Consider the following 11556-nt stretch of genomic DNA (forward strand, 5'->3'; position numbering starts at 1 on the left):
TGTTTTCTCCTCTCCTCCTCCGCGACTTCCATCCTTCATCTTCCATCCACCCTTTCTATCACATCTCGTCCTATGGTCTAATTCCATTTTCTTTCATCTGCGCTCATCTTTCTTTTTCTTTCTTTCGGTTTTTCCATTTTCTATTTTCCCTTTTCCTTCGGATCCTTCCGTGTTGGAGTTCATTCCCCCCCGACAGTTCAATCCTCGCATCGATCCATCAAAAACCGCGTTCCTGTCATCCACTCGTTTTCCACCTCGCCACCTGCTATACCCTCCAGTCTTCTCTATCTCGATGCTCGCACCCTAATCGTCTCTTTCCATCATGTCCCCGGAGCCGTCCGTCTGGCCGGCTCAGGACGATCACCGCTCGCGTTCCCTCGCCGCCGCCCAACGCCCTCGACGGTCGCGTCGCAAGAAGGACGACGAAGGAGATCTCGACCGCAAAGACACCAAAGCGACCAAATCCAAGGAGAAAGAAAAAGAAAAGGACAAGGACAAGGAGAAGGAGAAGGAGAAGGAAAAAGACAAGGATAAATCCAAAGAAAAGGACAGCAACAAGGAGAACGATAAGGATAAAGACGGGCAGGAGCAGAAGGAATTGAAACGGGGCAATCGGCGTCAACGCGATAAATCCGTTTCTACGCCAAACGCTCATTCTTCGAACAATTCGGCCGCACCTTCTCGCAAGAAACCCAAGCTCGAGGAGACGCCTCCGGAACAGAAGCCTCCCGTGCCAGTTTCCACTGCGCCGCCTGCTCCAATTCCAGCTCATACGGCAGCTCCAGCTCCGCCAGCTCCTACTACCCCCGCGGCCAGTCCTCCAGCTCCTCCGCCGGTCGTCTCTCTTCACCATCATCATCACCAACCTCAACCCCCATCGCACCTGCAACAAGGACCTCGCCACTCGATGCAGTCGTCCGCTTCGCTACCCTCGTCAGCTCACCCTACCCCACCTCCTCCTGTCCAGGTACAGTCGATTTCCTATCATACGATGGCTCCAGTAGGGCCGCCCCCGCGCCCTCAATCTCAACCTCCGCCGCCGCCGCCGACCAGGACCAGCGGCCAGAACTTTGACCCCATTCGATCGGCTTTTGACACGGCCACCCCGGCTCCACCTCCAGTTTCGACGCCAGTGCCTAGCTCTGTCTTCAGTCCATCGGCGCGCCCGCTATCACCCCGGCCACCGTTCCGTGCCAGCGCGTCACCGGCCATTGCCAGCATAATCGACCCCCCTACGAACTCGTCGCCTCCGCTCTATGCTCCCCGGTCTTATGTCTCCCCCGGGCGTGGCAATTCGGCCTACTCTCCCTCGCCGGCTGCCACGCCGGCCATCGCGCCCACCCCTCCACCGCTGCCACCCCCTCAAGTCCGACCAGTTTCTCCTTACGCCAATCGATCGCCCTACCCGCCGCAACCGCAACCACAACCGCAGCAGCCCTCTCAAAGATCTCCGCCCTCAAATCCGTCTCCCCCGGCTCAGCCTGCGTCGGTGATTCCACTTCCAATGCCCGAGCCTTCGCAACCGGCCTCGTCAAATAACCAACGGGCACCGTCGCATGAGCCAACTCCGATGGACGTCGATGCGGATCGTTCGCCCCCTTCTGCGGTGGTTAAAGCTCCAAAGAAGGAAAGCAAAGCACCCCCCACGGCACCACCATCGGACCCTACATCACCGAAACCACCCCGCGGGGCAAAGGAAGCTCCGAAGCCGCTACCCCAAGGCTCCGGACTGATCTCCAATGCGCTGTTCGGCGTGGGCGACGGTGCATCTGACGATCCCTCTTCGCGGCGCACGCCCAGTATCATTCTGCATATCCCCCTACAAGGCAATGGCGATCGGATTGTCAATTTTGCCCGTCTCGCAGAGGAGCAATATGGGTTTGCAGCGCTGCATCCCCGTCTTGCGGCCCACAAGGAGCGACTGGCCCGTGTGGCCGCGGCAGGAGCTGCTTTGGAACGGAACGATAAGACCGGTCGTGGAGTCTCGGCTGGAGAGAGTGCGGACGAGGACCTGAGTCTGGAAATGGATCGAGACAGTGACTTAGAAGGGGAAAGCGCACTAGGACCGTCAGTGGCTCGCGCCAACGGGCCCGAGGCTACGGAAGGAAAGAAGAAGCGCCGCAAGAAGAAGATGGAGGAATATGACCGAGACGATCCGTTTGTGGACGATAGCGAGCTAGCCTGGCAGGAACAGGCTGCGGCCAGTAAAGATGGGTTCTTTGTATACAGTGGGCCTCTGGTGCCCGAGGGCGAGAAGGTGCAAGTGGAACGGTACGTGATTTTATCCTTGTCGGACTTTGTGGTCACGTCGAGAGTAATGCTAATTTGTTTATCTACAGCGCCGATGGTACAATCAAACGTGGCCGCGGCCGTGGACGTGGAGGTCGCGGACGAGGCCCGCCAACCACCCAGCATCAAGTCCCTCTGGCGGCTGCCGTCCCCATATCGCAGGAAACCGGTCTTCCTCTGCGCGGTCCTGGGTCGCGAGGAGGCAATCCGCGCCGTCCACGGACCAAAACAGCTCGTCAACAAACGGAACAGGACAAACCGAGCGGAAATGGGCCTACATCGCATGGTCGAGGCGGAGGAGTCGCTGGCCGCGGAGGCTCGACGAGTACTCGAGGAGGAAAATCGCCGGCGATGATCGAATTGGCTCCCCGTCCGAACATTGCGCCTCCCCTTCCCGGACCTGGGCACGAACTGGCGACGAAGTAATTTCTCTCTTTTCCTTTTTTTTCCCCGTCTTCTTTTTACACCTTTCTATAACTGTTTCTTTATATCTCCCCCCTTTTTCATTATTTTCATTCTGTGTCAACTCTTCTTATCTGGGATCGAGTGCAGAGGGACGACCCAGAGGGTCTTTCTTGTAGAACGATTGATTGAAACTATTGTATGGGTGTGACTACAGTATACGGTGTCTGATTCGATTTTCTCTCTTTGGTTCTGTTCTGTGACATGACGTTCTCACGGGTTTCCTACGCTTCTTTGCTTCTTTGGTTGTTCTCGCTCGCCTGGACCGGTGTCGTTTCTATTTCCTGTGCATGATTCGGTGCGGTGTCAATTTTTTTTTTTTTTTTTTTTTTTTTTTTTTTTTTTTTTTTTGCTATTTTTCTTATTCCAGTTTCTTGTGTTCGTGTTCCATTTTACTATCCATCTTCCATGCGGAAAAATCTATCCGAGAAATAACTCTATTTGTAGTATTTGTTCGTGCTGATTTCGACATGATATGAAACCACAAAAAAACAGAAAAGAAAAGAAAAAAAACGATTCGTATATTCTGATTCTGTACTTTGTACCGACAGGGAGATATAGAAAACCCGTGATCAAACAGACAGATCCAAAATGGATAGAATCAGGTCAGATCAGATGTAACAAGAGTTCCAGCCTCGCTCGACATCTAACTTCCTTTGACAAAAAAGACTTGCATTGACCAAACAAAGACAGCGAAATGGAAGGAAGTATGTTATGGAAACCAACGTGATAAAACCAGAAAAACAAACAACAGATAAACCAGCGTAGCGTAAAAATAGAGAGACGGTTTCAAAATGAACCGAAGAGCCAATCGAGATTTAGAGTTTGAAGTTAAAGACAGGACCGAGGAAGAGGGAATAAAAGACGCCTTTGCCGATGCAGAAATCATCAGAAGTGAATAGATAGATAGGGATGGGTTGGTTAGTTCAGGATCGAGTATTTCGTTATCTGAAAATTGGAATAAGGCGGGATGGGTAAATAATCACGAAAGTAAAAGGATAAATCGCTAGTCCTGCAGGGGTGACGGAAAAGAGGTATGTTCATTGATAGCCAAAGATGACATTGACATGACATGGCGAATGCTACATAGATGTAGACAAGGCAAGGCAAGACCCCAAGCCAGTGGTTTATACAGCACCTCGCATCGAACCGGGTTGGCGCCCCCACGATCCTCCGCCCGACGTTGGGACCGGCGGCGGGGGACCGCTGGGCGGCGGTGCTGCGCGAACGGGGTGCGTCGAGGACTGCAGAGGCATGCGCGATTTCGTGTTGTGAGAGCTGGCCGAGCGGGAACTCATCGAAGGTCGCATTGGGGAATCGATGGCTGAAATGGGATCCACCAGGTGTGCCCGCGACGGACGACGGCCGGAGCGATATTCGTCTTCTTTGGTTTCCAGGGACAGGTGCTCCAGCGAGAGAGGCGGAGATCGAGTGGATCGGGAGGGTCGCGGCGACGGATTCGAAGGATACTGGTAGTGTCGGGAATGGGACGAGGATACCTCGGCGGGCATATTCAATGGGATGTCGCCGGACGAGGGGGGATACTGCGGCGTGCGCGAGGACGATTTGCTGGACACAGGTTTGGCAGCGGCCGGGCTGGGGTTGGCGATGGGCTGCGAGGCCTCCTCCTTGAGCGATTTGGGCGGCGCCGGAGCCAGATAAGATTTACGGTTATGTCGTTCCATCATGCTGATGGCCCATTCTTGTAGGTCGACGGGGGTGCGCTTTGCCGCCTGCAGGAAGGCATCCTTGTCCTGAATCCGGTTGTTAGCAAACGGGAACAAACCCACGGCTGTAATCTCTCTCGGGGTGAGGGCATCATACATATAGTTCTCGAGGCGTCGGTCGCTCCTCGGGCTTCTTCAACAAACATTTCGCCGCGAACTCGTGCAGGATGGGAGGAAAGGCGTCGCTCTTGGGCAGCTTGGGGGCCGGCTCATGCACGATTTGCTGCAGGAGATCCAGGATACCCATGGGACCGGCACTGGCACGGTCTCCGGCCGACGCGTCGGACGCATCGAAGGGGAAGCGGCCCACGGCCAATTCCATCACCGTCAATCCCACACTCCAGACATCCGATCGCACCGTGTACGCACCACCCTGGATCCGCTCGGGCGCCATGTAGGTGGAGGTTCCGACGAACGTGTCGGCGATGGAATTCACGGTCTCGGTGGCCACGCCAAAGTCGCACAGCTTGATGTTTCCTCGGGAGTTGACGAGGATGTTGGACGGTTTGATATCGCGATGCATGATGCGATGGGCCTCGTACAGATAGACTAGACCCGCCAGAATCGACTCGGTGATTTTGCCCAGGACGTCCACCCGAACCGGGCCAAAGTCCTTGGATATACCGTCGAGAGAACTAATCGGGTTCCGTCGGGTTAGAATCCCTACTCATAAAAGTAGCGTCCCAGGGTCGACTTACCCGCAATCCATGTATTCCATACATAGGACGATATCTCGAGCTTCATTCTGGAAGGCTCCGTAGAAAGTGACGATGTTCGGGGAATTGCAGTCATGCCCGACTTGCAGCTCCCGCAATATTTGCTTGCGCACCTTCTCCTTGGCATCGACTCGAATGATCTGCGTTCGTGAGGAGTGAGCAGACAGAAGAGAAGATGACAGACACGTCAAATCGACTGCGCGCATACCTTCCTGGCCATCACCACCTTCGTGGACGCATGCATCACCTTGGAGACCGTTCCGCCATTTCCTGCGCCCAGCTCCTTCAGGGTCACCAAATCTTCGCTGCGGAGGTCGAGTCGGAACTCCAGTCCAATTTCCAGGGTGTCTGTCTGTTTGACCTCGCCGCTTCCGACGGCACCGGAGGCTGCATCGCCGTCGGGGGCGTTGGACGAGGGTTTTGGGGCGGCGTTCAGGGCAAGACCCTTGACGTTCTTGCGTTTTAACGTACGAGCCTTGAATTGATCGGCCATGGTGAAAGGGGGGGAGGGAGGGAGAGAAGGAGAGGAAAGGAGGGTGAAGAGAAAGATCGCGAGCGAGAAGGGGGGAGGGGGAGGATGGATGGATGGATTTAAGAAAACAGAAAAAGGCGCCGATAAAAGGAAAAAGATGCGCCAACGAATCCCCCTGGGCGTGAATTAATGGGACGGAGGCACGGAGAGACTGGGCTGGTGAGACAAACCAGGTGGGTTTATTGGGCGCCGGAAGCCTGAGAGACGCAGCGGCAACAGGTCGAAGGTGGGGTAGTTTGTAGGCGTAGTCGACTACTATTTAGTAGTGTTTAACCTGTTCATAGTCGCAGCAGTATCCTATTCCTGCCTAGGATTATGCGCGTTTCACCAGAGGCGTGGTCGGGTGGGATTCCGTCGGCAGGGACGGTTCTCTCTGGTAATAGGATCTTCTCTACGGTACTCCCCGATTCTTCTTCCCTCCGTAGTGGCATCAATAGTCGGGGAAACATGGAACAAAGACCCTCAAACTATCGATCCTAAGGCAATCAATAACAAGAATTATTTAATCCTCCACTCTAGAGCAACGTCAGCATGCAGGACGGTCCTTTGTTAACTGTGGCATGTAGTGAGTGGATCTTTGAATAACTATAACTATTCAAGATTGTTAAATGTATACATCGTCTATTGTGTACATGGAGTATGAATTTAACTGTTGAGTGAAGCATACGATCACCTGATCTGGCTCTCACCTGATCGCGCGCGTTCAGCCACAGCTCCCGGGCGGTGAGGACAACTGCGCCACGGCCCTTTGGCGCAGCCGGCAAGTCTCGCTCGTCTTGTGTCGCTTCTTGTTCTTCGTCCCTTCTTCCTCTCTCACACTCTCTCTTCCCTTCCAATTCTCCTTCCTCTCTTGCTCGGGCTGTCTGTGCTGGAAACGTTGTCCGCTGCTGGTCTCGGTGGTGGATCTCGTCGCGTCCGTCACTTCTCGTTCTTTTTCCTTTGTCCTCGACAACAACCCGTCCTTCTCCCTACAGCTCGATCCTTTCTTTCCGCCCGAGAACCTACAAGATGAGCGCCCGCGACTTCGTTGAAGGAGAGGCTATGCTGGATGATGATGAAAATGAGGAGGAGCTTCCCGATGACTATGAAGGGAGAGCTCGCGAGGGTGCGGGTACCTCGAATCACTACAACGACTCGAGTGAAGAAGACGAAGACGAGGATGATGATGAAGAAGCCGCCCGCGCAGTAAGTCACGCGGTGATCGGAATTAATGCTGTTCCTGTACTGACCTGTTCTCGTTTGCTAGGTCCGCGAGGGTTTCATCGTCGACGAAGACGAAGAGCTCGAAGACCGCGCCGAGCGGCGGCGGGAGCGAAAGAAACGTCGCAGAGAAGAACGTGAGCGCGAGGATGAGCATCTGGACGATGAAGATTTGGAGCTCATCGGGGAGCTAGACCCGGGGCGCCCACCCCCGGCCGCCCCCGAGGTAAGCCTACTCCCATTCTCTTTGCCTGGGCTCTTTGGATATTGAAACGGCTGTCTCTTGGGGAGAGAGGTGTAAGCGAGCTAACTTGATTTCCTTTTCTCGATACAGTCTAAATTCAAGCGACTAAAGCGTGGCCATAAAGACCGTGACTCTCGACAACCATCCCAAGGTATCAATGATATCTTCAACTCGGATGACGAAGAGGAACCGGCGGGCGACTATGGCAGGCCCGGTCATCGGAGGCCCATGCACGATGAAATGGACGACTTCATCGAAGAAGATGTTTTCTCGGACGAGGAGGGCCAGCGGGAGCAGGAGGATTTGGAAATCGCCCGCCCCAAGACCTTCATGTCTAACCTGGGCACCACCGATGCAACGGGCTTGGATCCGAATGCCCTCGAGGATATGCGCGCCGCCTTCGGAGACGGAGATGACTACTACTTCGCCCTGGCCATGGAAGACCAGGAGCAGGAGCAGGAGGTGGATGAAGAAAAACATCTGGATCTGAAGGATGTTTTCGAACCGTCGCAGCTGGCCGAAAAAATGTTGACTGAGGAGGATAACCAAATTCGTTTGCTGGATGAACCCGAACGACACCAGATTGCCCGCAAGCCCTACCGAGACGTCGCTTTGACCGAGGAGCAATTCCGCGAGGAGGCCGCCTGGATCTCGAACCTCATGCTTTTGAAAAAGCGCATCGAACCCGAGCTCCGGGAGCCGTTCCAACGCTCGGTCGCCAAGGTTTTGGAGTTCTTGGTGACGGACGACTGGGAGGTTCCCTTCATCTTCCAGCACCGCAAAGACTACATGATTCATGCCGTCAAGGTTCCCGTGGACGGCGCCGGTTACGACGCCGATGCTTCGCAGTACACCACCAAGGCGGAAAAGCTGCTGAACATGACGGACCTTTGGGATATCTTCGATCATGACCTCAAGTTCAAGGCGCTCGTGGACAAACGCAACACGATCCAGAAGGCCTATGACAACGTGCAGAGTCTGTTCCAAGTCAACGACCCGGTGGTAGACGAGATGCTTCCGGCCGCCGTGACCATGGAGGAGCTCCAAGATGTGCAGGACTACATTCATTTCCAATATGCATCCCATCTACGGGACATGGCTTTGACGAACGGCGAGGCCAATGGCGAAACGCAGCGGCGGAAGGCTTCGAGCAAGACTTTCTTCGAGCGTGTCCGGAACGGAAAGGCCTACGGATTGGTGCGTGCCTTTGGAATTTCTGCAGATGCGTTCGCACAGAATGCTCTCAAAGAGGGCCGCCGACAATACACCGAAGACCCGACCGAGCGCCCCGACGATATGGCCGACGGACTAGTGGACAACGACTTCTCCAATTCGTCTCACGTTCTGAAAGCGGCCAAGACCATGTTCGCCGAAGAGATCGTTGTGAGCCCCAAGATGCGTAAGGTGATCCGACAGGCCTACTACATGAACGGCGCCGTCGATTGCTTCCGAACTGAGAAAGGTTTGCGGCGCATTGATGAGCAGCATCCGTACTACGAGTTCAAGTATCTGCGCAACCAGCAGCTCAGCGATATCGCCCGCCGCCCGGAGCTGTACCTCCGCATGCTCAAGGCCGAAGAGGAAGGCCTCGTGGAGGTGAAGGTTCGTTTCGAGAACTTCGACCATTTCCGGCAACGCCTGTACCCCGACATCGAGTCGGATAACTATAGTGAACTCGCGGACGCTTGGAACCGCGCTCGCCGTGACGTGCTGGACCTGGCCCTGGGGAAGTTGGAACGGTTGATCAACCGCAGCGTGAAAGAGAACATCCGTCAAGAATGCGAAAACCATGTGGCAAAGGAGTGCCGCGAGGCATTCTCCCAACGGCTGGATCAAGCCCCTTATAAGCCCAAGGGCATGGTGCTGGGTACCGTTCCTCGGGTCTTGACTCTCTCTACAGGATCGGGCATCGTCGGACGAGAACCGATCCATTGGGCCTACGTGGAGGAAGACGGTCGCGTGCTAGAGAACGGAAGATTTACGGATCTATCGATTGGCGACCGCGATCGCAACATCCCCGACAGCAAAGATGTCGACGGCTTTGACGAACTCGTGCGTCGACGCCGACCCGACGTCATCGGTGTGTCCGGAAGTTCTCCGGAGACTCGCCGGCTTTACAAGCTTCTGACCGACGTTGTCGATAAGAAGGATCTGCGCGGTGCTCCGTACACCGACGACCGAGACGACGAGGTCAGCGATCGATTGGAGGTCGTCATTGTCAACGACGAGGTGGCGCGACTTTACCAGCACAGCGAGCGGGCCAAGAAGGATCATCCGAGCTTCGCACCCTTGTCACACTACTGTGTCGCATTGGCTAAGTACCTGCAGAATCCGTTGAAGGAGTATGCGTCCTTGGGGCGAGACATCGTGTCCATTCAGTTCAAGCCGGGGCAGCAGCTGGTCAGTCAAGAATTGCTTCTTAAGCAGTTGGAGACGGCGCTGGTCGATATGGTGAACCTGGTGGGCGTGGATATCAACGAAGCTGTCGCTGACACGGCGACTGCCAATCTTCTCCCATACGTTTGTGGCCTGGGCCCGCGGAAGGCAGCCCATCTGCTCAAGATCGTCAACATGAACGGCGGCGTTGTGAACAACCGCGTAGAGCTCCTGGGTGTGAATGCGCAGTATCCAGCTATGGGCGTGAAGGTGTGGAACAACTGTGCCAGTTTCCTGTACATCGACTTTGAAAACGCTGACCCGGATGCCGACCCGCTGGACAACACTCGAGTTCACCCGGAGGACTACGATATTGCGCGAAAGATGGCGGCCGATGCTCTGGAGTTGGATGAAGAGGATATCAAGGCGGAGACGGACGAGAACGGACCGGGCGCCATCGTGCGGAAGTTGTTCCGCGAGGAGGCGCAAGACCGAGTGAACGACCTGATTCTGGAAGAGTACGCCGAGCAGCTGGAGAAGAACCTCAACCAGCGCAAACGAGCCACCCTTGAGACGATCCGTGCCGAGCTTCAGCAACCGTACGAGGAGCTGCGCAAGCAGTATGTCTTCCTCAGCACGGATGACATCTTCACCATGCTCACGGGTGAGACGGTGGACACGTTGGCCGAGGGCATGGTGGTGCCCATCTCCATCAAGCGCGTGTCGGACGACCACATCGACGGTAAGCTGGACTGCGGCATCGACGCCCTCGTGCCCGAGTCGGAGCTCACGGATCGATACGACATCCCGGTGCGGGCCCTGTACGCGCCACACCAGACCGTGCCGGCCAAGGTGCTGTTCCTCAACCGGAAGAGCTTTACCTGCAACGTCTCGCTGCGCGAGGAGCAGGTCAGCCGACCGGTGGGCAAGGTTCAAGATCGCCTGCAGGGCGAATGGGACGAGCGACAAGAACACCAGGATCGTGAGGCGATGCAGGAGAAGACCCAGAGCGGCGGGCGAGCCATGCGTGTCATCAAGCACCCGTTGTTCCGGCCTTTCAACTCCACGCAGGCCGTAGAATTCCTCGGGTCGCAGAGCCGCGGTGACGTGGTGATCCGGCCTTCCTCGAAGGGTCCCGACCACTTGGCGGTAACGTGGAAGGTCGCGGACGGCGTGTTCCAACATATTGATGTGCTGGAGCTGGACAAAGAGAACGAATTCTCCGTCGGGCGCGTTCTGAAGGTTGGCGGTCGATACACATACAGCGATTTGGATGATCTGATCTTCAACCATGTCAAGGCGATGGCCAAGAAGGTGGACGAGATGGTAGTACATGAGAAGTTCCAGGAAGGCAGCAAGGATGCCACCTGTAAGTTCCTGTTCCTTTCTTTCGTTTCTTGTTGCTTTGATTTGAGAGGCTAATATTCGTGCACAGACTCCTGGTTAGAAACCTACACCAAAGCCAACCCCAAGCGGTCGGCCTACTCCTTCTGCATCGACACCAAGCACGCCGGCTATTTCTTCCTCTGCTTCAAGGCCGGAGAAAATTCCCAGCTGCAGAGCTGGCCCGTGAAAGTGATTCCTCAGGGCTACGAACTGCAGCGCAACCCCTACCCCGACATGCAGGCGCTCTGCAACGGATTCAAGTTGATGTTTACCAATATGCAGGCTGGTAGACGGAGGTAGAGGCAGGGTGATAAGGAAAAGGGGGTTCTTTTTTCCTACTCTTCTTTTGTATACTGTAATATTTCTTGATGCCCATGGCCCCGGATGGTGTTGATTCCTCGGTGATTGCTGTCTTTTTTTTGTACCTTTTCTATTCTCTTATCATGGTGGTTATTATTTTTCAAGTGGTGAAAAACACGGCAGCAAAATTCCAGCACAGATGGCCTCCATCCATTGTACTCCGTAGTCAGGGACACCCTCGGTCCTTGTGAGCCCCAAAAATGGGCGCGGCTGACCAGCTCCATCCATGTGATTTCCCGCGGAGCCTCCTTCGCCCTCAGCTTC

At 55.2% G+C, this 11556-nt stretch overlaps 3 protein-coding genes across 3 annotated transcripts; 2 read left to right on the top strand and 1 right to left on the bottom strand.

Annotated features, from left to right (window-relative positions):
• Positions 1 to 322: 322 nt before the first annotated feature.
• KD926_008173 (uncharacterized protein) lies at positions 323 to 2644 on the top strand (the record flags this gene model as incomplete). The annotated part of the gene is made up of 1 exon (XM_053100871.1): positions 323 to 2644. The coding sequence occupies one exon, from the start codon at positions 323 to 325 to the stop codon at positions 2642 to 2644; it is 2322 nt and encodes a 773-aa protein (XP_052955449.1).
• A 1234-nt stretch (positions 2645 to 3878) lies between these two features.
• Positions 3879 to 5687, bottom strand: ste7 (MAP kinase kinase Ste7; the record flags this gene model as incomplete). The annotated part of the gene is made up of 4 exons (XM_053100872.1): positions 3879 to 4505; positions 4576 to 5113; positions 5177 to 5334; positions 5403 to 5687. 4 exons carry the CDS (start codon positions 5685 to 5687, stop codon positions 3879 to 3881), a joined length of 1608 nt encoding a protein of 535 aa, XP_052955450.1.
• Positions 5688 to 6734: 1047 nt separating this feature from the next.
• spt6 (chromatin-remodeling histone chaperone SPT6) lies at positions 6735 to 11232 on the top strand (the record flags this gene model as incomplete). The annotated part of the gene is made up of 4 exons (XM_053100873.1): positions 6735 to 6911; positions 6973 to 7152; positions 7261 to 10915; positions 10982 to 11232. The coding sequence occupies 4 exons, from the start codon at positions 6735 to 6737 to the stop codon at positions 11230 to 11232; spliced, it is 4263 nt and encodes a 1420-aa protein (XP_052955451.1).
• Positions 11233 to 11556: the final 324 nt, after the last annotated feature.

The sequence above is a fragment of the Aspergillus affinis genome (genome assembly GCF_023601865.1).
Source record: "Aspergillus affinis strain CMG 70 chromosome Unknown NODE_51_length_216796_cov_86_014955, whole genome shotgun sequence".
Classification (NCBI taxonomy): domain Eukaryota; kingdom Fungi; phylum Ascomycota; class Eurotiomycetes; order Eurotiales; family Aspergillaceae; genus Aspergillus; species Aspergillus affinis.